Source organism: Monopterus albus, unplaced genomic scaffold, assembly GCF_001952655.1.
Source record: "Monopterus albus unplaced genomic scaffold, M_albus_1.0 scaffold63.1, whole genome shotgun sequence".
Classification (NCBI taxonomy): Eukaryota; Metazoa; Chordata; class Actinopteri; order Synbranchiformes; family Synbranchidae; genus Monopterus; species Monopterus albus.
In genome coordinates, this window is record NW_018127943.1 from 153,240 (window position 1) to 179,066 (window position 25,827).

Here is a 25,827-nt window from a genome sequence, read left to right on the forward strand (position 1 = left end):
TAAATGATATTTCTCAATCACTGCACATTTACAAGACCATTTTCTGCATCATCCAAATCTACACATCATCCAAAACAAAGATGGAAATGTCACTAAAACAATTAAACGAGGGCGATTTATGTTGAAAGAGTAGATGGTTTGATGATAACTGTGGCAAACTTAACAAAACTGTAGTACAAAGAAAGCGGATGTAGAGTCGCTGCTTGGGAGGAAGTTGCTGTTTCGACCAATAGTAGCGAGCAACGCAACTTTAGCGGGGAATTCGGTCTGTGTGGTCAGATAACCTGTTCGCGGGAAAGGCATCCTGCAGCAACACGGGGGAAAAGCCTACCGGCTAGCGATCTGACAAACCTCTCAGAATTATTATAGGGAATAAATTCAGATTGTCATCTTCTAGAGTGAAGAGATGCTTTTCCGCTCTATTGTCGACAGAGGAGTGGGCATACGGAGGCAGAATGGTAAGACAGTCGATGTGTGGTCTGAGGTTCTTGCAGCTACCAGTGAATTTTAGCCAAGTCTGGATAACGTAGAGATATTCATAAAAGTCCCGTATTATGTTTGAACTTGTAAATCCACCACACTTTAGAGTTGGATCTTTAGTCGAGTAACAGTTACTATTGGTGTTTATTTGGCAGTTTACCTCATTGAGCACAAATCAACGTTAGCTTACCATAACGTGGTTTTTGGTTACGTTAATCAACTAACTAACTAACCGCTGCTGGTTTTTGTCAGACATTGGCTAAGTCCACATAAGTTAATGTAACACATCCTGTAATGGAAAGTACATAATTTATTTCAGTAAATGCATTTAAACATATAACGTCTTTTAAGTGCTTTAATTTGGTCATGAAATAGTATGTCAGATTGCCATCTGTGTCAGAAGGGAATTGTAAGGTCCCATCATGGAAAATATCATTTACACAGGAACCTTCTGTGTGTGTGATCAAAACTCCTTCATTGCAAAACTCAAAACTGTAACATGTAAAGGAGCAGCAGTAGTACTAGTAACTAGTATCTCTAAAAGTACTGTATCTTCCTAAAATGACTACTTTCTGCACAGCCCGCCCCGCAGATCTTTGGCCCAGGTACCCTCTAAGCTCTCTGCTACAAGGCTACCAGTGTGTTCGCCATGATGAGCACATCTCGTACGGGAACGGTGACTCTGTGCCACCATTTGGATTGGCTTTCGCCTCTGGTAACCCACCAGCATTTTATCATAAGATGATAAACAACAGAGCCAGAAGCTGGTGTCATTTATCTGGCTAACTGGCATGTCCTTGTGCTCTCATTTTCTTTCAGCTGGTGACCTGCAGAATGTCCTTGCAGCAGCTAATGAAGAGGGCATTGTTAGGATCTACAACACAGAGAGTCAAGACAACCCCATTCTTAAAGGTATGTGCGGAGACTCTTCACAGTTATCCTGTCCATCATCACTGTTGTCATTGTCACCAGGGAATCCCAGTAGCTGATGTTATGTGAACTTTGCAGAATGGCTGGCTCATGACAATGCTGTCTTTGATATTGCCTGGGTACCAGGGGAGCCTCAGTTGGTATGTACAAATTCATTCTATGCTGTCAGTCTACTGTGAATCAGGTTGAGCCAGTAACATCTTTTTAATTTTGTATAATCTTATGTACTTGTTTGGAAAGTTTTTGTTTATTCGTTCTTGTACTGTATGTAAGTGCTATTATTCTCACACTTCTTTGTAGTTCCTCATTTGGTTTTTTTCCCCCTTCCATATAAAGACTATTCTGAATTCTTCATGTATCATCCTCAGGTGACTGCTGCAGGTGATCAGATGGCCAAGCTGTGGGATGTGAAGTCAGGAGATCTGTTAGGCAGTTTCAAGGGCCACCTCTGCAGTCTCAAATCTGTTGCGTTCACGCCACAGGAGAAAGGTATATTATAAACCAGACAACTATACTGCCAGGGGAAATTAAAGCTCCTTGTTCAGCATATTGAAATTAGATGTAGGAACTCTGGTAATCTGTTAATAATGGTGAATGTTTATATACATCTTTGGAGCTGGTAGGGCACTAAATAACCAGTAAAACATGCAGAAGTCCTATTAGATTATCTAAAAATTTAAAGAAAGAAGCAGTATTTTTTTTGTAGGTGTATGCTTAACAGTTTAAATTTCATATTTGTTACATCAATAAGGCTTTTTTTGTACTCTGTTTAACAGCTGTATTCTGTACTGGAGCCAGAGATGGAAATATTATGATTTGGGACACCAGGTGCAGCAAAAAAGGTATTGGTTAAAGATTTCAATTACAGAGTGTTTTTTTATATATATATTCAGTGATATGACAAGTTTTGCTGCATCCAGTCTTTTTTGTAAAATGGCAGAAGATAAGAGGCTATGAGTGGCAAAACCAGAACGACTGCGACTAATCATATTTCGCTAGTGTTTGATCATATTTTGTCATCTTCTCAGGTGAATTCTACAGACAAGTGAACCAGATAAGTGGTGCTCACAACAAAGCAGAGACAAACACCCCCTATAAAACAAAGAGGAGACGGAGCAGCATGCGTGGGATGGCTCCTAGTGTGGTGAGTTTCCTTAATAACAGACCGTGTTTGTTGAAATAAAGTGAGACAAAGACTGGGGAGGTGGACAGGCATGGTTGATCTTCAGTCACGTCACCTTTCTTGCAGGATACCCAGCAGAGTGTCACAGAGGTTTTGTTTCGGGATCAACACACCCTCATCTCTTCAGGGGCTGTTGATGGGTAAGAAACCACTGTTACTTTATGCGAACATGTAGTAAGTCATTGTAAAACTAATTAGCATTTTTATTTTAATCCTCCTAACCAGAGTAATCAAGATGTGGGATCTGAGAAAGAACTACACTGCACACCGGCAGGATCCTTCTCCACTGCAGACGTACCCATACCCGGGTTCTTGCACACGCATGCGACTGGGTTAGTTCTGAGTGTCATGTTTATAGTGGGCATCATGTTTATTTGGTGCATGATGAAATTAATCTGAAAGTTGTTTTGCATGTGTTGGTAGGTTATTCTGGACTTGTTCTGGACTCCACAAGATCCAACGTCATGTGTAACTGCACTGATGATAATATCTACATGTTCAATGTCAGTGGAATAAAAACAACTCCAGGTAAACAAGGGCTCCACTCAGACTACATATCTACTGTAGTACAGGCACACACATGTATATCTAGTTTATCACTGCATATTTTATTCCCATTTCATATCACTAGGTGGGGCTGTAAATTAATATCCTGTACCTTAACGGTCATGGGAAGTAGTGAGGAAAGCAGCGAGGCCTGATTAGATACAGAGGAAATGTAGAAACACTCTGTGTGCTTGTACAACCTTATTCTAATATGTTTAAGTCAGACCTTGAGTGTGTTAAAGTCCTGGCCTAAAGTTCTAATCAATACTGAATCAGTTGTTTAATACTGAAATCATTTTAAGTAAGTCAGCCATTTTGAATCACAATACAGTCCAAATTTTGGTCTGGTCCTGATAGGTTGGATTAATTTGAATTGTTTTACCTGTTCCTTTCATCTGATAGTTTTTAGGCTTATTTGGTATTTGAACTGAGGCTTTATTTTTTTTGATCGGCATGTTTTCTTGTGCAGTGGCAGTTTTCAGTGGCCACCAGAACAAAACATTTTACATAAAGTCCACTGTTAGCCCAGATGACCAGTTCTTGGCCAGTGGCTCAAGTGACAGTCACACATACATCTGGAAGGTGAGGTCTCTCTTTTATTTTGGTCTTATATGATGGAAACTGTTTCATGTTTTAGGGTGGTGAGGATTGTGCGTTTTAAGTTGTTCACTGCTTTTTTTAATATTTTAGATCTTGGATCCTCAACATCCTCCCATGATGCTTCAAGGGCATAGTGAGGAAGTGACATCTGTTGCATGGTGCCCAACAGATTTCACTAAGGTCAGACAGCAAACCTTAATGGTTTTCACTTAAGAAAAATCTTTAGATATTAATCAGTTATAACCCGGCAGGCTAGCAACGTGGTCTCTATCCTGTTCCCTTTGTAAAAAAAAAAAAAAAACAACTTGATTGTTTCAGAGGGTTTTCTGTTCCCCTGCTGTTAAAGCTGAGTGGTTTTGAAATTTCAGGAAAATATATTTAGGCTCTGCATAATCCTTACTGCTCTGTTGGCAGATTGCTTCCTGTTCTGATGACCACACTGTAAGAATCTGGAGGCTTCACCGGGAAATGGATGGAGTGCAGTCTTTAGTGGAAAATGCAAACCTTGTGGGTTGGGCACGTCCTAAGTCTCCCACAAGTAAGTATTTCAACTACTATCTTCCTATCCTTGTAAATGACTGACATAAATTAGCATTCATCTTCTGTGTTATCCTATATTTATTCTTTTTTCTTCCTATTTTAGCCAGAAAAACTTAACAGCAACTTTTCTAATGTTGTTTCTTTTCTGTGCTGCTTCCTAAGCATGTGAAATATGAAAGAGCATCTTTAAGAAATCACTGCTTTCCTGCTCTTGAATACAGTCTAAACTAACAAGGACTTGTGCTTTTGTTAAGAGTCTATAAACAGAACTGAGACAACTCCTGCCAAAACCCAGAGGACAGAAAGTCTTGTAGGCCTGACCTCACCCCAGCTAGCTGCCTGTGCTCCCAGTGGGGCCTCCCTTCCTCTACCCTCAAGCACCCCTTCACCTATCACGTCTCAGGACACAAAGGCTGCTGCTGGTCGCCAAAGAACATCACCTTCTATCAAACAGTGGTTATCCCCAAGCCATGGGTCTCCTGGGCAGCTCAGCCCTCCTCTGCACAGGGTGCTGAGCCTGGAGAGCAGCTCCTCTCCCCCAGAACGACAGGCTAAGCGCAGGCTGGAGACCAATGACAGTGCACCTGCAGACTGTGAGCATGCACAACAGTGTGACTGTGTTACTGAACTTTACCCTCCGACCAAGAGAAGCCACGTCCTGTCAAGTATCAGCTGTGGTCAGGAGTGCCAGGTACAAACAGAATGTCACACAGAGGACAAGCAGGCCTCATCTAGACAGACGGGCAAGGAGAATTCCACCCCCAGAGCGATGGACTGGTTGTCCGCGGTGGGCCAAAAGATGAGCAAAGGCCAAAGAAGCCCGAGAAGCCCCAGAAGTCCCAGTGCCTCTAAGAAACAAGAAGGCAAGACACCAGCTTCACCGGTAAGTACAGAACTCCCAGGGTTAGAAGGGGGGGGGGGCAACTTCAATATTCACATAACATTTGGATATGCACATTAATTAGCATTTACTTGTGATTTTTCTCTAAATTTGATTAAGGTATGTGCTGCATTTAGATGGAAACCCATTTAATGTTGATCTTTTGTTTTTAGGCAGGGTGAACCTGTTTAACAGTAGAAAAACTCTGGTTGAATCACTTCAGAGAGAAAAACCTATTTGTCATGTCCTCTGGCTGTGCACTGTTATTAAAGATTTCTTACACTTTAAGTTACTTGGAATGTTGCCACTCAAGAAAATCTAGCTTACTGTTAAATATCTTAATTGAAACTCATTGAATATGAATGACTAGCCCTCTGTTGTATGCAGTGTTGCTATGCACCCAGCTGTTGTATGATTATTGCAGTTGACCTTTTTGTATCTTGTTTTGCAGACAAGCCACTCACCCCAAAGCATGAAAAAAATCTCCACATATTTCATCAGAAGGCCTCTGGAGTGATCTACTTGGACAGACCAGATGTCCCGTGCTTTTGTTCAAAATGCTGTTTTTATTTTGTGTATTTTTAAGGGGGATAGACAGACTATACTCCCCCCAAAAGCACTGAGAAGAGGAACCTGTACTGTTCAGAGATTGACAGAGGCATTGTGAAAATGTGATGCTACATTTTTTTTACTATACATCCAGAGAGGCTGCTTTTCTATTTTAATTGGGTCATAGGTTTTGCCTTGTACACAGTTTTCTGGTGCTGTGCAGAGAGAGATGTCGCATGTTCCTGGGTAAATTTTTCATTTTACTCAACTCTGACAACTCTAAGAGATTCATTAGCATTTAATACAAGTCCTCATTTAATAATACATTTGTAAATGTGGCTGGCCAGGTATTAATCCTCAACTGCAAAAAAAAAAAAAATTGTCCACAGGTGTGAATATTTTCATTTCTGAAAACAATCCCCATTCATTTGGTTCACATCTTTGATTCCTTTCATGAGCTTTACTAATATTAAAATATAAGCTGGACACAGATGTGCTCAGTAACAGTAAGAGTGTAAGCAAACCATTTATATTGCCATCTATTTGTGTGTGTTTTTTTTCATGCATGAGTTTTTTTTTTGTCTCTGTGTTGCCCAAACATTTTTTCTTGAGCAAATACTTATGTTGTTTATATGTACAAAATAACCAGTGGATGTTACTTGGTTTATTTGTATTTTATTGACAAATTTTCTGTGCTCAGATTTTATTAAATTCAAAATACTTTTGAATGGGTGTGGGATGTTATTGGTTGCATATTATCATTGTGATCAATATGTTTGTGTAATTAACAGTGCCTGGCAATGAGATAGAAATGGCAGTAATGTACCACAGTGGCATCCTTTTTTTAAATTGTGGCACTTTAAACATGTCTAGTCCTCCACAAAATGTTTTATATCAGTATATGTTGAGGCCTGAGGAACTCATATTATCTGCTATTTTGCTGAGGAAAAAGTAAAAATTGCTAAAGTAAAGCTAATTTTGTGTAGCATGCAGAAATATATTTTCTCTACCCCACAGATTTGTGTTGTAACCCCTTGGAAGGGTCACAAGTTAGAAACTATTGATATTATGCCATAAAGCAATATTCTTTCATTTTCAGCAAATTACAGCTAACTATATAGCATTTATAATTATTTCCTGTCCCAGGAATGAGAAACAAAAGTGCAGGCAGAACATATATCCTTTATTGGAGTGTAATTTTATTTTAAGACAGTCATCGCCCATGCAAAGAGCGTAATGGCAAATGTTTAGATGCTGAATCCCTGATGTTTTGGGTAAGTGCATTAACTTTCTCTACTCATAAATACCTACCACAGCTGCCACTCCTCACTAAATTGTACTACTTCGCATATTTGTTTTCACATATCACATGTTCACAGCTCACTTTCTGCGCGACTTGATTGGTTTAAAAAGTTTGAAGGTTTTAAAATCTACACTCGTGATTGGCCCATAGTAACGTCAATCAATGACATATTTGTCGGGCTCTGCGCTCTACCTCACAGTCAAGTCAGACAACGAAGACGGAGCAGTGGTATCGGGTAGTTTTATGGCTCTCTACTCAATACAATATGTTTGTTCTGTTTAAGGATACTCTGGTTTTTAAAGGCCGTGAAAACGAAACCACCGCTGTATATTCGACGAAGAATATTGCCAAGACAAAGTAACTCTTATGTGAACACGGTTAACTTTTAAGTGCTAAATGAGACTCAATCGTCGAACGACATCAACTTCATCTATCGGAGATAGTTCTCCTGAACATACCCAGGAGGGAGTCTATTAAGGATTAAAACCGATGCTTGAAGACGAAGACTTTACGTTTTAGCGAAGAACTTCGTGGATTTCATGGGGCAACTATCTTTTGTAACTTTTTTTCTTTAACTGCGATGCAAACTGTTGTAGGTACGTATTGGCATACATGAACGTCAGCTAATTTTAGCAAGCTAGCTAGGTATATTAGCTGGCAGCCTAGCAGTACAGTAGTTTGCTGCTGTCGGGATTTTACTACTAATTCGAGCGACTTTTATGACAATGTCTTTTGTATGTTTTGCAACAAGTAGACCTTTTATGCACACGACGAAACAACAAACAGACATTTAAGATACGTAACAGATATTTGCCTAAACGTTAGTTTGATAGCACCGATTACACTGCGGGGGCAATGTCATGAATTTTAGTTTGTTTTTTTTGGTTCGTGTGTTGAAGATTGTTCCCGTGTTACAGAAAACAACAATGCCGTTTTTGGATACAGTTTAACCCAAATACCGACCGATAATGTTGGATCATACAGAATAACGCAAGACTTTGAGCATCAAGTCGTATAGTTTGCTCCGTATGCTTTTGCTGATGCGAACGGTAGGAACAGAAGAGGAAACCTTTAATTTGACCTAGGGATAGAAAAGCTTCTCTGAAGTCTTCGTCAGTTTATGCATCAAGATGTCGGCCATCTCTGCATCTGAGAAAGTGGACGGGTTTACGAGAAAGTCCGTGAGGAAGGCCCAGAAACAGAGGAAATCCCAAGGCTCTTCTCAGTACCACACTCAGAGCTCTACTGTTGAGCTTTCACCGCTGCCGCAACTCAAAGGTACGGTAAGAGGATGAAGCGGACTACCGCTAAAAATAGTCTGTCTGTCATTACCCCCTGTCTTGGATATAGTGTTAGATCCGCAGCAGTTACAATCAGTATGCAGCCTGTCAGCATAGCTGCAGTAGACAAATGAAGTGAAAGTCGTATGTACAGATATTTTACATTGTTTACACACCCACAGACAACAGTGCAGAAGTTTTAGCTAACATTGTTTAAACCTGCTGTACAGGACAAAGAGGTTGGAACACATCTCCAAACATTTCCCCCTTTTGTGTTTTTTCTTCTACACAAGTAGCTTGAAAGAGTTGACCATGGGACATATGAAAAAAATTGCACGACTGTCTTTCAAAGTGCATATCAGTTTTGTGTATTGTGAACAGTTTTTTCCCCTTTCATTACTCTTGCTTTGTGCTTTGTGATGTGTTTTTACTGAGACAAGCCTCACTAGAGCAGCTGGGGCTAAACTGACATGCAGAGACACATCCAGAGAATGATGCTGAAGAATGGTTAAGAGGGATTTATGTCTTTGCTTCAAAATGTTGTGGAGATTACATCCAGGGGCTCCATATCTCTGCCAGAGGTATCTCCAAAGCGGATACTTGCCTCCACATAAAAGTGACTTAAGGTTGAGCTACAGAGATACAGTGTGTAAGACATAGCACCTGTTATTGGTCAGATTGGGCTGTTTTTGTTTCCTCCATGCTGATTCTGGTAGAGACTGGTGAAAGTAAAGACAACACTGAGAAACTTGAGTAAAAAGCTCAGTCATCTGTTTCCTGTGGTTTGTTTATGTTGTGTGACATTTAAAAAAAAAAAAAAAATCCAGTTCAAACATGCAGAAGTACAGCACAAGTGCTGTGCCAGAGAATAACGCCTGGAGCACATCCACGCAGAAGTATGTCACTGGTTTAAATCATTTTCTACTCATTTCTATACACTGTCCAAATTATGCTAACAAGAAATTGAACCTGTAACCTGCAGGTCACGAGCCTCTTGATCCAAGGTTGATTCTAAAGTGTACTTGCATGTAAGTGTACTACATTGTACTCCATAGTACTTCACAGGATTGAAGAGTACCTAGTAAGAAGTATGACAATACTTCACCTGAGGATATTGTATGACAGATCATATTTCATCATACACAGTAAGACATGCATGTGACTGTTAGTTGTTTTCCTGTAGCCTGTGGTTAAATCTGACACTGACAAGCCGCCTTACAAATGTGTGTATTTTAAGTTCCATTCACAACAACGTTGGCATTGCCAGTGTGTAGCTGGAACATGTTTTCACAAGTTATTTAATTGTAGTGTAGCATACATTTTAGATTGTTCTAAACCTCAGGCTTAATGAAAACAGTCTAATGGAGAGATCTAGAAATATTGAAGCGTTTTGGTTGAACTTTGTCTGCCAGTCTACAATTCTGTAGCATGTTAACACTAAATTGTGTATTCATTGGATGTTTATAAGAGCCAGTTGTAATACTGTGAGAAGTCATGAATGTTGTTGTGCCTCACAGTAGAAATAATGTGATGGTCCTGACAGTACCCATCCCTATTCATGAATCGTGTTCCTTTTTATCCAGAATGGTGTTATTAAATATAATGACTTTCATTAGCAGTTTGTTCACATCAATAATGAGCACAGGCCTTAACAACTTGTCAGCAGTGTTTTTCTTACAGGGAAGAGGATGGCTGAGGAAAGAGACTTGTCTGGTCAAGAAGTAACTTTTCAACATGATGCAACAAATTGGTTCCTCATTTGTTATGTTTATTGTATGCATTCGTTATAAGGGGGCATAAGGCAATGTGCACAGGATTTTTTTTTTTAAGAGCTTTATGTTTTTTCATATCACAACCTTAAAGCACTAGCTGTTGAAATTATGAGGTACATTTTGTTAAAGCACAAAAATCTGAGATTGATTTTTCTTTTTGGTAGTGCAGCAATCAAGGTTTATTCCTAAGTCAATGTTTGGAATATTTGAAAATAATTTAAACACATTTAATTTCTATTAATATTATGCAGAAGGAAAGGTTTGTAAAAGAGCCTGTACAGTCACTTTCAGTTTGTATCATATGTTGAAGATCTGTTTTCATTAATTACTGGGAGAGCTATAAAGGAGCTTCAACGCACTGTGGGGTTGGGCTAGTAGTGCCAGAGGGCTTCCCTGTTAAACTTGCACAGATTTATGAACTTTTGTGTAACTGGATCAGGTTGAAATACTGCAAGAGAGCTGCTACAAATCACAAGTAATGGGAGGAGACTAGAGTTTGAAGCATACCTATGATTTGATGGATAAGCAAATGTTAGTGTTATTATGCAATACATTATTCAGAAACTTCAGTGCTTCAAAAAGCAGAAATTACTGAGCATACTAACTAAAATGTTAATAGTAATGGTGACAATTTTGCATGACTCTGAAAATGTGTGGAATGCTAAAAGTGTCTGTCAAATGAAAATGTGTTGCTAGTTGGTTTTGTAGCAAAATCTGTAGTCTTTTGTCTCAGCCCAGAGTGATGCATGGGGCCACTCACAGTTGTGGATGATCACCATAAGGATTTATAGCTTGAGTTCAGCTGTCCAGTGCAAGCTTTGTCTGGGGGATGTGGCAGAAATTCACACTTGTATGCATCTTGGAAAGATAGCCTGCTGTGGTCAGCAAGTCTCCTTATGCCTTGATGTAAAAATCAGACACAAGTTGTGACATTATAGTAGAAGTAGGTTGTATTATTCCAGGTTAAATGTAACGTATAAAAGTGATGGCACAGCAAAGAAATGTGACATAATGTATATTACTCTTCAGAGTACTGAATTTGTTTATTAAGTATTGCAGTGCTCTGTGGTTGACCAACTATACACCTGAGCTCACAAATATTTTAAGGTAACTTAATTTGACAGAACTATTAATTCAACGTCCTTATTTGTTGTGGGGCATTTGACTGCACCACAAAGCCTTCATCAGCAGATGGAGTTTTCCCCATTGTCTGTGAGCTGTGAATGTTAAAACCTTCCTTGATTCTGAGCAAGTTTAGGGTCATGTTTAGTGTGGTGTATCTTCTTATTCATAAATAATTACTTCCTTTTGCTGCCTACATTTTACCTTACCTCAAGGATGTTTGTACAAGCACATTTTTTTTGAGCTTGTTTAAATGACACTGAGTCACAATGTATGATTCATTTATGAATTGTATGATTCATGCCATGATTACAAATAGGTCCATAGCTGTTCATACTCACTGTAAGTTAAGGTTAACACTTTAGTTATTGCTGTACACTGAAGAATTAACTGAATATCTTTTATTACCTATTGGTATTGTACTATCAGCTGATAACATTGCTGAATCAGTTTGCACATTTACCTAAAAACCAAGTGACAGGAGTACAGTGTTAACCTTTGACAGGAGCCCTTTCTGTTAGTGTAAAGCAAGGATCCTGATCCAAATTGGACTGCATACCTACTGTTGCCCGGCCAGCATGTTTCAGGTCCTAGTAGCTTACAAAGATGCTTCTTCCCTCCTGCAGCGGAGAGGTGGGAGCACTTTTAGCTCCTACTGTGTGATAGACACAGAAAAGATGAGTCACTTAGAGACCGACATTGTTGCCATGACAACCACAAGCCTTGAGAGCAAGCCAGGGAAATGTTTTACTTTCCAAATACAGACTGCTTCATTTAGGCTGATATTTCTGTCTCTGCAATGACATTTTGAGCCAAGCCATGATTTCGAGCTAGAGTTAAGGTTACATTTGGGTGGTGTGGTTATTGTCAATACAAGTACAGAACGCTCATCAGTCAAAAATTATATTGATTTGAGTTTCCATGACAGTCAAGGATAGCTGTTCTGTTGTCTCTTTTTCTTTGTTTTATGCTCTCACTTGTTTTTGTTCTGCTTTAAAGAAAGTCAATTAATTCTTGGATCTATTGATTGACACCTACTTCATTCATTCTTCCTGTCAGCTGTATTAAACAGCCTGTAGAGTACTCCACAGATTTAGCTCTGCACTTCTGTTAAGTTGGACGACTCACAATCAGGCCCTTGGTTATTGCTTGTTTATATTATGAACCTGCTGATCATATTATACTGTAGATATAATCAATGGATAATGTGCTGTGGGACATGTTAAAAATGAGAAAAATGACATTCACAATTACTTAGTGTTAATGTCTCTAAATAGCTTTTACCCCCCAATGAGCAGACCAGAAGCTGAAGCTTTTAAATTTACTGTCACATACAACAAAATACAGTAGTAATCCTTACATTTAATAAGCTGAATTAACCAAACCAAATTTTCTGTAATTCAGGCTTCTAAAATGTGCAAATTTGCTTTATATAATTGTACATCTTCATACTTTAAACCATCCAGATAATTTGAAGTCATTACCTTGTAAATTGTAGAAATTATGGGCATTTTCACTGTTTTCTGCCATTTATATAGCCTTAGTTTTCAGCCTGCATCAGCTTTATCATTGACTCATTGATGTCTGATTAAAGAATACAATTCCACTCTAATGGTCAATGGTTTGATAAGTGTGTTCCACACACAGTTTCCATCATGTCTGCCAATGCATAATTTTCTACAAAAGAAAGGGACAAATATTTTGTTTTGGACTGTGATGATGCTGTCAGTGCCATAACTGTGGCTTCTGGCAAGTTAGGAATTGGTTCCATCAAATCAACTACTGTGATTTTATTTTGTGCTGACTGAAGATGTGGGTTGTGTGGTTCTGGGCTCCCATAATGTCTACCTGCAAGTAAGGCTGAGTGCTATTACATAATACATTATTATGAAAATAATAATGTATTATGTAGACAGAGAAAAGACATCTGGTTTTCTGTGCCCATCTTAAATGAACATTTTATGCTGTCTTTATTTTTAATGGGCTTGTAATTAGATATGAGCCAACAGTGAACCTATACCTCTGAGCCTAATACGTTAACTGTTTTCACTGATTTGGACATGAAGTAAGATGATGTCAGGGGGTAGGACTGGATAAGTCTGACTTCTTCCTACTCCATTCAAGCATGTACTAGGTATAAGCACATTGATATTGGATTAGCATTTGTTGGATATGTGTAAAATTATGTGTGTTGATATATCAACTGTCTTTACATGCTTGAAAGAATAAATAAATCAAATCAAGTCAACACCTAATCAAACTAATTATTAATTAAAATTATTGAAAGAAATATTTTTGCCCTCTAGGTACACAATGAATGATAATTTTTATTAATTTGCCAGTTGTTTGACTGTCAAATGTCAGAAAATTGTGACAAATGCCCCTCACTCTCTAAGTACATGATGACTGGTTTTGCTTCAAGACAGTATTTACTTTAATGCATTGTTAAACATGACACAAACAAAATATTTCAGTTTAAGAGGCTGAAAACAGCTTTTAATAGGAATTTCTGCTGAAAAATGATCTTTGCAGCTATACCTCTGACCAGTCTAGCTTAACGTCAGAGTCCTGCCATTCATTTATAACTGTGCAGTTTAACATGATTTAGAAATGTATCCTGATTTAACTGCTGAAGATCCCAGTTAAGGTAACAAACCTCTTACCCACAGTTGGTACTTTTTAGCATTCTGTTGGTGGCTGATTAGCTGACAGCAGCATGCAGTTTATTACCCTTATTGCCTTTATCATGTTATATTCTGTGATTGCACTTGTTTGCAGTCTCCCATTCATGCAAGTGTTTAGCTAGGGCAGGGTGGCCTGGTGATTGCAAACAGCCAGCAGGGCACATTAAGTGGAAAAAGTCACTATCGTCCACCTTATCATGTAGCCCTCCAACCTTTTGCCCTAGAGAGGATGGTTGATATTAGAGTGATTTCAACCTTTTACATAATGTTTTCAGATAGTTGCCACTGTTGCATGTAATACTTACTGTAACACTGAGAACTGTACACTGTAACTCTAATACAAGAATATCACGCTGTCCCTTAACAAGCTTTGCAATAACTTCCAGATGCCATTTTGGTGCCATCTTACATACAATTTCAGGACAAAGCTGCAGATGTTTGAGTTGACATTCAAGGAGCTAAAGTGCTCATGCTTAAGCTACCTTCCCGCCTAAACATTAAATAAAGTTTTGCATTAAAACCATCACAGCTAAAGCTTAGTTATTGTAGGCCGTAAGCCCACTTGACTGTTTTGAAAGCACCACATGATAACTGTAGTCAGCTGCTTCTCTAGTCGATTTAAAGCTGATTGACTCCAGTCAAAATATACACAATACATGAGTTTATTTATAGATGTTGGTGCTTACGTTTACCACGTTAACATCTAAATAATATTGTGTAATTTTATCATGTACCAGTTAACTATAACATGGGTTACTTTCTCTTTTAAACCTGATATTTCCACTAACAAAGCATTTTTTGCCTTGTGTACACAGTCTTTTGTTCTGAATCAACAGTTTCATGCATGTGATCAAACAGTGTGTAAGGGCCCACATGTTGACCGCATGGCCTCATAGATGCACATACACACCCTTCTTGCAAACCTAGAGAATGCTAACAGTGTGTTTATCTGGAATGACAGGCTATGAAAAATATTGGTGTTGGAGCCTGTCCTCATTTTGGTTTTATGCATTCAGCATGCATTGCCTCAATTTTTATCTACTCCCGTGACATGTGATACTGTCCATTTGCCTCACCCATATTGTTTTCTTTACCTCTGTCTATTCCAGTTTTTAGTTTACATAACACACTCTAAACAAATGAGACAAGTTTAAATCTAATTGTACAAGCGGTACCACCTTCCTCAACCAGTTCAGCAGCTGCAGTATGACCTACGTGGCATCACTCCTGCCATGCATTACTGGCTCCATTTAGCCTATTGTCACCGCTGTGTTCTACAGCTCACCAGTCACATTCTGCACATGTTGAGGCACTTCTTCACATGCCCTTCAAAAACAGGTTTGATGAAACATTTTTAGTTTTGCCGTGATACAAGGATACTCAAATCCTTTTCCGTTTCTCATTGCTTAATTTTAAAGATTGCATGACTATGTAATTGACAGGAATGCTATTCCAACCAGTGCAGACAGTACTGAAGTCTTTAAAATAGCACCTGCAGATGTAGTTTTTCTGTCCTCTACTAATGTGAATTGTTAGCTGGTGCTCCAGAAGCTTCAGCCAAATCTGCAGTGGTGGAAGAAGTAGTCAGATTGTTTACTTAAGTAAAAGTAGCAATACCACAGTGTAAAAATACACTCATAAGTAAAAATCTTGCATCCAAAATGTTTCATAATTAAAAGTATTAAGCATTAAATTATACTTAACGTACTAAAAGTAGTCATTATGTAGAATGGTACATTTCACGTTAGTGTATATGTTATTGGATTGTAATTATTCATACATTATTGTTTTAATAGCTTTATTGTTGCAGCTGGTAAAGATTGAGATAATTTTAATATTTTATATGCTTATAATTTGAAGTACTTTACATACAGTGGTGTGAAAAAGTGTTTGCCCCCTTACTGATTTCTTATCTTTTTTGCATGTTTGTCACACTGTAATGTTTCAGATCATCAAACAAATTTAAATATTAGTCAAAGATAACACTAGTAAACACATCATGCAGTTTTTAAATAAAGGTTTTTATTATTAAGGGAAAACAAAATCCAAAACTATATAGCCCTGTGTGAACAAGTGTTTGCCCCCTAAACCTAATAACTGGTTGGGCCACCCTTAGCAGCAACAACTGCAATCAAGCGTTTTATTCAGAAGTGGACTTGCTGGTGTGCTTTGGATCATTGTCCTGCTGCAGAACCCAAGTTCGCTTCAGCTTGAGGTCACAAACGGATGGCCGGACATTCTCCTTCAGGATATTTTGGTACACAGCAGAATTCATGGTTCCACTTATCACAGCATGTCTTCCAGGGCCTGAAGCAGCAAAACAGCCCCAGACCATCCCACTACCACCACCATATTTTACTGTTGGTATGATGTTCTTTTTCTGAAATGCGGTGTTACTTTTACACCACACATAATGGGACACACGCCTTCCAAAAAGTTCAACTTTTGTCTCGTCTGTCCACAGAGTATTATCCCAAAAGTCTTGGGGATCATCAAGCTGTTTTCTGGCAAAACTGAGACGAGCCTTTATGTTCTTTTTGCTCAGCAGTGGTTTTCGTCTTGGAACTCTGCCATGCAAACCATTTTTGCCCAGTCTCTTTCTTATGGTGGGGTCATGAACACTCACCTTAACTGAGGCAAGTGAGGCCTGCAGTTCTTTGGATGTTGTTGTGGGGTCTTTTGTGACCTCTTGGATGAGTTGTCGCTGCGCTCTTGGGGTAATTTTGGTCGGCTGGCCACTCCTGGGAAGGTTCTCCACTGTTCCATGTTTTCGCCATTTGTGGATAATGGCTCTCACTGTGGTTCGCTGCAGTCCCAAAGCTTTAGAAATGGCTTTATAACCTTTTTCAGACTGATAGAGCTCAATTATTCTCTTGCTCATTTGTTTTTGAATTTCTTTGGAACCTGGCATGATATCTAGCTTTTGGGGATCTTTTGGTCTACTTAGGCAGGTCCTATTTAAGTGATTTCTTGATTGCGAACAGGTGTGGCAGTAATCAAGCCTGGGTGTGGCTAGAGAAATTGAACTCAGGTGCAATAAACCAGAGTTAAGTTATGTTTTGACAGGGGGGTGAACACTTGTTCACACAGGGCTATGTAGTTTTGGATTTTGTTTTTTCTTAATAATAAAAACCTTCATTTAAAAACTGCCTGGTGTGTTTACTTGTGTTATCTTTGACTAATATTTAAATTGGTTTGATGATCTGAAACATTAAAGTGTGACAAACATGCAAAAAGATAAGAAATCAGTAAGGGGGCAAACACTTTTTCACACCACTGTACTGCTGGGTACCTTGTGAACTTCTCACCAGGGATCAATAAAATCGTATGATTATGCTGTATTTTGGGTTATTCGAAAAAAGTAACCAGTAAGTAAAGTTATGAAATACATGTAATGAAGTCAGAGTATGAAGTGGCAGAAAGTGAAAATGAAATCAAGAACAGATACCTCAAAATTATATTTAGGTACAGTAATTGAGTAAATGTACCTAGTTATTTTCCAGTTTTTGCAGAATTAGAGCTACAGATCATTTGGAGCTGATGGCAACATTTTATTATTTGTATGTTTCAAACTGTCTGGATTTATGATCACTCTGGATAGGTTGTATGTGTTCTTTGAAGTTAATATGAGGTAACTGTTTTTGAGTGTGGGCCAGTTTAACTGAAGTCCTAAATATTGTCTCCCAGTGGAAAATTTGGGATTAATCAGTTAATGTTCAGAGGTCACTTGACCTGCATTCCCTCCCTCAGTTTGTTTTGGTGTCTTTCTGCTTGTCTGTACTTCTGTGAAATGTTGATGGCTATCAAAAGGGCACATAGAGCAGTAAAGCAGTTTTGGATTTCTGAGTTTGTTGTACAGTATATTTAACTGTGACTATGTCATGGCCCCATAGTGCTTCTACCATCATGATGATTATTTTTCCTGTTCACACTACAAGTGTGTCCTAATAATACAGATTCGGGATAGGTGAAGTTTGCAGGTTTTAGATTTAGATTCCACAAGAGTTTGATACTGAACTGGTGGGATTAAAACCATTCTTCCAAAGGATATTCCCTCATTTGGTGTTTTGATGGCAGGTACTCCACTGGTTTGAGATCTAGTGATTATGAAGGCCATAGTATTTGATTCACATCATTTTCATACTCATTAAACTCTCCATTGAGCCCTTTGTGGCCTTTATGGTGGCATGTGTGTTCATTATGTTTGTCCTCTCACTTATTTAGTTTTCTTTTGTCCTTAATTTGTCACCTGTCTGTATGTGGTTTATTGAACAGTGCATTACATGTTTTGCTTCAGACTGTCTTTGCAGTGCTGTGGTTGTAGAGCTGAGACTATTTCCTGTTTTTGTCACCAAATCTGGTATTTTGTGATTGATGTGCACAAACTTGTACATGGCAACCATTCAAGTTCCTTATGAATCTGGTCTTATTACATTCGACTGCTATGTTGTCTAATGGCTTATGTGATTATTTATGCTGTTTCTGTGTCTGTCATTTGAGGTTGTGCTGTCATCTTTAAAATACAGCAACACAATTAAGACTTTGTTTGTTTGTTTGTGAATTATTTATTGAGTACCTCAACGATATAATTGCACCTTTTGTGCTGTCTCTCCTTTTAACCCTGTTACTTTCTTAATTATGTCCATGAGTGGATATGAAATTAGATGTTATCACATCCTGATAATAGTATGTGTACAGCGTGCAGAGACACTGGCTAAATGTGTTTTCTCATCTTAATTCTAATGTCAGCTAACTTGTGATTCCAAGATAAAACATTTTAACTAGTACGCATAATTTGGAATTTCTGTCTAATGTCAGATGCTTTCTTTTCTTCATTCTTGTGCATAGCTTCATGGAATGGAAGTATTTTCCTTGTACCCTGGAGGAATTTGTGCACTAATGCATCTGTATCTGAAAGGCAAAAATAGATTCATATTGGGAAAAGCATCAACATGTCAGACTGCATCTAACAAGCCCAGCCATTGCTCCTCTCATGGGGGTGTTAGAGACGATTCTCCCTTAAGGAAAAGAGTTTTACATAATGTGGTTTCTCAGACAGCACAGTCTGAATATGTGAAACCCTGGCTTCAGTTATGCATCTGTTGTTTCTATGTAACTGCAAGGATGATGTTTGACATCTTATGCATGACCAAGATTTAGCATATGGTAATTGTGTAGTATACTTTAGAAGGAAAAGTATACTTAAGATACACAAAAAGGAAAGTATCTTTAGAGCTTAACAGAAAAGTTCAGTATTTTTGGAAACATGCTAATTTGCTTTTTCACCAAAGTTAGATGATATTGAGAACATTATGGTTATCTTAAAATAAACACTGCAGACAGATAAATTATTTTTCTGCCTCTGCCTAATGGAACCAATCACTCACCCAAACCTCTAGGGTTTACAAGTTAGCATATTATATCTAATTCATTTGTCCTGTACAAAAACTTGTGTAACAACAGCAGTACTGGAACAAGAAAGGAAAAGGCCTTTTTCAACTTTAACAGGCTGCCAGCTCAAGCCTCACATTTATTGTGCATGTAAGAGAAACTGAGTCCCCTCCTCTAACATATGGCAAGACAGCAAATAGGAGCATTTCCCAAAATGTCAAACTATTCCCTAAAGGTTCAGCCACACTGAAAGGCTTAAATGTGTGATTGTCACTGCCGTGAAAATCATGAACATTTGAATCCAGCCTGCCCAAGTGATGACATCCAGTCCAACACATGTCTACCACATACAAGGAAGAAATGTGAACTCTCCATCTGTCACATGAACAGCAACAATTAAGGCTACAGGCGCATCATGGCCCTTCACCTTTCTTGTTCAAGTTCAGTCCAGTCTGACTTTTCAGTAGGAATCCTTTGTGATTTGATACTTTGGAAAATTGGCACGGAGGCAAAGTAGTGTGTTAACAAATCAGTCTGGTTATAGTTGCACCCAGATATTGAATTTAGTCAGAGCAGCAGCTAGTGGTCTGACCTGTAGGGTTCAGTTGCGTAAGTACTTCATCAGCTGTCAACACCACTGGAACATTTTTACTAAGTGTGAAAGTCATCATGAATTTTTTGGCTGTGCCTGACTGTGAGATGCCCTGTGTCACCATTTTATGGGGTAATGCCTGTTCAGTTACATAATGTTGCTCAATAAGAAACTGCACTGCATCGTTCTCACCCTGACTCCTCTCCACATGCTATTAAAAACACTGTGTAGTAGCAGACTGTAAATGCACACACAATTTGATGTGCTTTAGAGCTGCAAAAAACAATAATTTTATGGTCAGATAATTTATTAACACCCAGCTCAGTTCTTCAGTACCAAAAGTGATGTTCATATTGCTTGTGTTGACTAAAAAACTGTATAAAATTCAGACATTCACTATCATATAAGACAGCAGAAAGTTATCAGTGGTAGCAACTGTATCCTTCTGCTACCACTACAGGACAAAAGTCCTGTGTCTACAGCAGTGATCTGCTGTGTTGGAACAGAACATCATTATGCACTGTCACTTCATTTCTGCAGGACTGCCAAATGCTGTTTATAGCTTAGCCGGGGTCAAGTTTGACAGCTCTAATAACCCTGGATGCACTCATCATCTAATCCTTAAAAGGCTTTATGACCAAAGCAAACAGGGAGGCCTCTGTATGGCAATTGATGTATTGTGTACAATACACTGATACAGTAAAACAGTGATTTGATTGGTTTTGTTGTCTGTTCATTCAGGATTTGAATTGGCAAAGGATATCAAACAAAAATCATTACTGCCACATGCTAAATTAAAATGCACTGTCTTATATTTCATACTCTGCAAAAGCAAGTCAGACCACTTAGCGAAACAGTTGTACTTGCCATCCCTGCTCGTCTCAGCTGTGATCTGTCTCCACAGAGCATTATATTATGCTTTCTGGTGTATATAAGCAGTAAATCTTATTGTATATTCCAGATGCCCCCTCCGCAGAGCAGCAGGAGCTGTTCACCCAGAAACTCCAGCAGTGCTGCATGCTCTTTGACTTTCTGGACTCAGTGGCGGACCTAAAGAGCAAGGAGATCAAGAGGGCCACACTTGGTGAACTCGTGGACTACATTTCCACCAACAGGGGGGTGCTGGTGGAGTCTTGTTACCCAGAGATCACTAATATGGTGAGCATACGCACATAACACTTAAACATTTCTGGTGTTACTCTAAAATTCTTTGGTCTGTTTAGAAAATCAGATCTCAAGGACAAAGCATCTACATCAGCATTTAACATTAGTGTTATGTGTTATTATTATTAAACACTGTGTCCTATGCACTTGTGCAGGATTTAAATTTGGAGGCTGATCTTGTGTGTTGTGTTCTGTCAGCAGCATGTGAGGAACATGTTACCATCTTCATACAAAACCTCTTACCATACTTTCCCATGTAAGCACAAAATCCACAGTACTAACACAAGTAGAGCCTGATATTGTTGGTCTAAAAGAAATGTCTGCCTCTATCTCTTCCTTTTCTCCTCTGACCACTGCATTGATTATGAATGCATTCATTATTCCTCCTTTTCTCCAGAACATTCCATTTTGAGAGTAGATTGTGCCATTTCTTTGTTTTGTGTTGTCTGCTTGTCGTCGCTTCTGTTGAAATCCTGTATGATGAAGAAACATCTGCTATAGTTATTTTTCTGTTCATGACCACAAATTAGTTTTCATGTGTGTGTGTTCCACTGGGCAAAATATGTTTTGATCTGAAGCATTTAACATTCTACTTTTGCACATTTTCAGCCCTGGACTGTCCACAGCTGCAACGTAGTGATGATTGTTTCATCACGTCCTAATAAAGACAGTCAGTATTGATGCCATTGCAATTTAATAACTTTTTGGTTTAGATAATTTGGAGATTTTTTTGAAGAAGAATCATCATCAGAAAAACCCAAGAAAGTAAAGCTAATCTCACCATAGATACTGTAAATTAACAGGCCATGTGCTGCATAATGAGTTATTTAATATGTTACAGCTTGGTTACAAACTTATAATCTTTAGTGACCTCTGGGTCAGCAGCAGGTTTGCTGGTTTATTACCTGGAGAAGTGACAATGAAGGACTTCAGCTTGTCCACAGCCATTGGCAGTGGACTTTAATTTATAATCTCATTTATCAGTGTATAGTAGAAGGGCACGAGCTTAAAAGAAAGCCAAGTGTACCACAGACAGGCTCCTGACTGAGGTTAGACAAACAGCAGCAGCACTTTCAGAGGTCTGGCTTGATAATGGCTCTCCCAGATGCTCCGTGCTTGGCAGCGCATGACAGTGGAGAGGAGTGTGTTTTAAGTGCAGCCCATTATTCTGCTACAGTGATGACTGCTTTGATCCCAGAGATTGTTAGGAGTACAGACAGCTATGTTTCTCATCTGTGTAAAAGGAGGCGACTCTAATTAGTGGTTTTATTATACAAAATCATTTCTTTCAAACTGTTTTGATTGAATTTGTCCTTTAAAGTCAAAAGATTTAGCTTAGAATAGCATCCACGAGTTATAATTCCCCTTTTATTCACTTTAATTGTTATTTTTTTCTTCCTACACTCCAAAGCTTGCACGTTCTCCCCGTCTCACCCCCTTTCTCTCCCTGCCCCTTTTCCATCTTCATCATCCTGTGCATTGCTAGGTGTTGGTTGCTACTTCTAACCCCTCACACAGAGCTACAGCCTCCCCTGTCATCAGCCAACCTGCAATGGTTTTATTTAAAGCATGTTTGTCACGTAGGAACAGCCCCATTACAATCCTCCTACATTACTTACACATATATATCACTGCTTCCATTTTGCCCTTTGTGAAAATTTCTCCCGTCTCGTGTTTGCCATCCTCCCACAATATTTTCTTTTGTCCAACTGTAGTTATTTTTCAATATTGTGAGGTGACTGGGGGAGATTAAAGAAGCGTGATTTGTGTAGTGAATTATGTAAGCCATTATGCCATGTAGACATAGCGTAATGGAGATTTGCTGCTTTATTGGCATCTAGATACTGACAAGTCCTGCTAGTGACTGAGGTAACAGGCATAATTAAGCTGACTGTAATAACTTTAATAAATATTTGTGGGCATGTGGTAAAAGCTTGAATGCACAACTTTATTGTATAGTGTATATTTAGATCCTGAATGCAGCCAGAAACTTCAAAGTGTTATTTATGTGTGTAAAAGTGTGAATTACTCGGTGTAAAAATCATGCAGGCAGTCAACAGGTTCTTTTGCTGTTTGCCTAAGGGATGCTTGATGTAAGCGAGTTTGAACATTGTACAATTATTATGGCCAGATGGTGTTTTCATCAGCTCAGAAACAGCTGCACTACAGTGTCAGACTTCTCTAAAATAACAGGAAGGCCACAAGCAGGTAAGTAACGCGCAAGTAACAGGCAAGTACAACCGTGGGGAGCCGAAGGTCATGTCTGAATGCACAGCTCATTCAGCCTTGAAGGGCAAAGACTACAGCGGCACAAGACGGCGCAGAGAACCATTCAGCTAATAACAAGAGCAGACTACAGTGGCCATGTGAAAATCAAAACTGGATTATCTGAATGGGATTCAGCATTGTTGCTTACCAATTTTACCCCTTTTGAATATTAAAGGATTTGGTTTGTGCAAGAGTCATAGCAACAATATGAAAATCAACAGGAAATCCATAATACTACTGAGAAGGCATTAAAGGAACATAATTTTAAATCAGTTTTCTGAACAGTTCCTGCCACTTTAGAAGCAAAACAGATGCTCAGCAGGTTTTCCTAATGAAGTGGCCACTGAGTGTATGTAAGCTTTGTTCATTATGGTATAATTAGGAAACTCGTTTAAGGATTTTCACACCGCTAACACAAGCTTGATGTAGCACAGCGTGGTCATTATTTCTGATGCAGCTGTGAGAGCTATCACTATGCTAATTGTGCACTAGTTTTTTGTGACCAAAGTAAAACAAAACATGTGCCCAAAGAGATTCTGGGATTGACAAGAGAGGAACACTATAATATGTTTACTGTGTGGAGAAGAGTTGTGGACAAGTCCAATACCTGAGGGGTGTATGAAAAGTTGAACTGGACAGAAAAGCAGAAAATAGGCCTTTCAGCTGCACTAAATGAAATATATTTTCTTAGACTTTTCTTTTAATTATAAAGAATAGTATGCCTACAAATGTATTTAAAATATCCTAGTTAGCTGCTTTGTATGATTTTCTGCTATTCTTCATTTTATACACACTATTCACTCAGATTCATTTCATACATATTTGCTCTGAAACCACTGCCACACTGTTTCAGTGATGAATATTAAAAAGAATGACTGACTACAAGCTTGTTGATCTGAACTCCCATCTACACGCTAACATTGTGCATTGCGCTTGAATGATCAGTTCATTCTCTGTTTTGTTAGTTAAGTGTCTGTGCTTTCTTTTAGCCGTTTCCATCTATGGCAGTCCTGCTAGCGAATTCAGGAAAGAGATTTCCTTCCAGAGTTTCTGGGGGTTTTCAGCATGCCAGTTTGTAAGCAAGTGTCAAGTTGAAAATTCCTTTGTCGCCTTCCTCTCCCATTAGTGTCATTCAAATTTTCCAGCTGCCAATAGGTAATGTGATGTTATCGTTATCACTTCAGCATGAGTGTGTGCACCCAATCACATAATGCCTGATTTCCCAGCTCCCACTGCTGTGTGTGTGTGTGTGTGTGTGTGTGTGTGTGTGTGTGTGTGTGTGTGTGTGTGTGTGTGTGTGTCACTCTCAAATTTACCCTTGCTAAAAATAACAGGTTGGGAAAGAGATGGTGTCGACCTGTCTACAATGATTGTCTTCAGTACAGGATTTTAATAAGGGACTGCAGCAGATGCAAAATCTGTGATAGGTTTTTTTCCAGTGCCTTTCTGTTTTGGTGACACAATGAAACATCCTCGGTGAAATTAAACGTGGACAGAAATAGTGCAGATAAAGATGTTTTCAAGCTGCCAGTCATGGTCATGGTCATGTACGTGTGTTTACATTGGGTTTCTCTTAAGTTGTACCAGACGTTTTTGGGAATTTAGAACAGTGAATTAATTTTGTGTCTAGGTTATGTATGAGTTGAGATAAATGGCAGTTTACACTTGGCATCATTTTCTCAAATACATTTTGGCTAATTGTGCCAACATTTATTTAAACTCTGAGAAACAGTAACAGCTCTCTCACACAAACACCATACAGTTCTGAAATTGGATTATAGCATCTCTTTGGAACACTTTTTCTGCAAGTGGTTATGCAAGATGTTAACTCTTTGTTTTCATATTTAGTAAGACTCTTCCTTTCTCCCTCAGATTACCACCAACATCTTCCGGACTCTTCCACCAAGTGAAAACCCTGATTTTGACCCAGAGGAGGATGAACCCAGTCTAGAAGCTTCATGGCCTCACATGCAAGTAAGAATCTGATACTTCTGCATGTCTGTCCTTGCCCCTTAAATTGCATTATTGTATATTAGAGTACTTAGAAAATGCACATTTCTATTTATTTTCTTTTTATTTTCCAGCTGGTCTATGAGTTTCTCCTGCGCTTTCTTGAAAATCCAGACTTTCAGCCCAGCATTGCGAAGCGCTACATTGATCAGAAATTTGTTTTGCAGGTAAGTTTCTTTTTCTTTTATGAAAACATTTATCAAGATTCAGTTGTTTCAGTATAAATATCATGAAAATGTATAGTGGATGTGGAAAGTTAACAGGCTTTATTGAACCTTAGTTTAATCATATTTTTCTTTTGGGTCTACAAATAATGATGTACAACTTCAAAGCCCCAAGATCACATATCCGACACCCTAGGCAACCGGCCAGCACACACAAACACACACTCACAAAACACAAAAAGTGATATCTTAAGACATCAGGCGTCTTGTTTCATTCAGAATTATAACAATAATTGTGATGTGTTTTGGGAGTTCACCCACCCACAGTCATTACTGCACTGTAGTTCTTCTGCATGTGTTCTGGTTCAG

General features: G+C 38.7%; 2 protein-coding genes across 2 annotated transcripts in view; both read left to right on the top strand.

Moving 5' to 3' along the window:
- The first annotated feature begins 202 nt into the window (after positions 1 to 202).
- dtl (denticleless E3 ubiquitin protein ligase homolog (Drosophila)) lies at positions 203 to 6,509 on the top strand. The gene is made up of 15 exons (XM_020604046.1): positions 203 to 458; positions 1,061 to 1,195; positions 1,300 to 1,392; positions 1,489 to 1,550; positions 1,779 to 1,899; positions 2,187 to 2,252; positions 2,439 to 2,554; positions 2,660 to 2,733; positions 2,819 to 2,925; positions 3,017 to 3,121; positions 3,609 to 3,721; positions 3,830 to 3,919; positions 4,154 to 4,277; positions 4,534 to 5,162; positions 5,611 to 6,509. Exons 1-15 carry the CDS (start codon positions 407 to 409, stop codon positions 5,674 to 5,676), a joined length of 1,953 nt encoding a protein of 650 aa, XP_020459702.1. The 5' UTR covers positions 203 to 406; the 3' UTR covers positions 5,677 to 6,509.
- Positions 6,510 to 7,175: 666 nt separating this feature from the next.
- The window catches only part of ppp2r5a (protein phosphatase 2, regulatory subunit B', alpha isoform), a 29,320-nt gene continuing 10,668 nt past the window's right edge, over positions 7,176 to 25,827 (top strand). The window contains exons 1-5 of the mRNA XM_020603948.1: positions 7,176 to 7,607; positions 7,929 to 8,289; positions 20,814 to 21,010; positions 25,157 to 25,258; positions 25,369 to 25,461. Coding sequence (XP_020459604.1) covers positions 8,142 to 8,289; positions 20,814 to 21,010; positions 25,157 to 25,258; positions 25,369 to 25,461 — 540 coding nt within the window. The 5' untranslated portion in view covers positions 7,176 to 7,607; positions 7,929 to 8,141. The remainder of the gene's footprint in view (positions 7,608 to 7,928; positions 8,290 to 20,813; positions 21,011 to 25,156; positions 25,259 to 25,368; positions 25,462 to 25,827) is intronic.

Coding starts and splice junctions, on each gene's coding strand:
- dtl (XM_020604046.1), top strand. CDS start 407: ATGCTTTTCCGCTCTATTGTCGACAGAGGAGTGGGCATACGGAGGCAG. Junction 1,551..1,778: donor TACCAGGGGAGCCTCAGTTG/GTATGTACAAAT, acceptor TATCATCCTCAG/GTGACTGCTGCAGGTGATCA. Junction 3,722..3,829: donor GTCACACATACATCTGGAAG/GTGAGGTCTCTC, acceptor TTAATATTTTAG/ATCTTGGATCCTCAACATCC.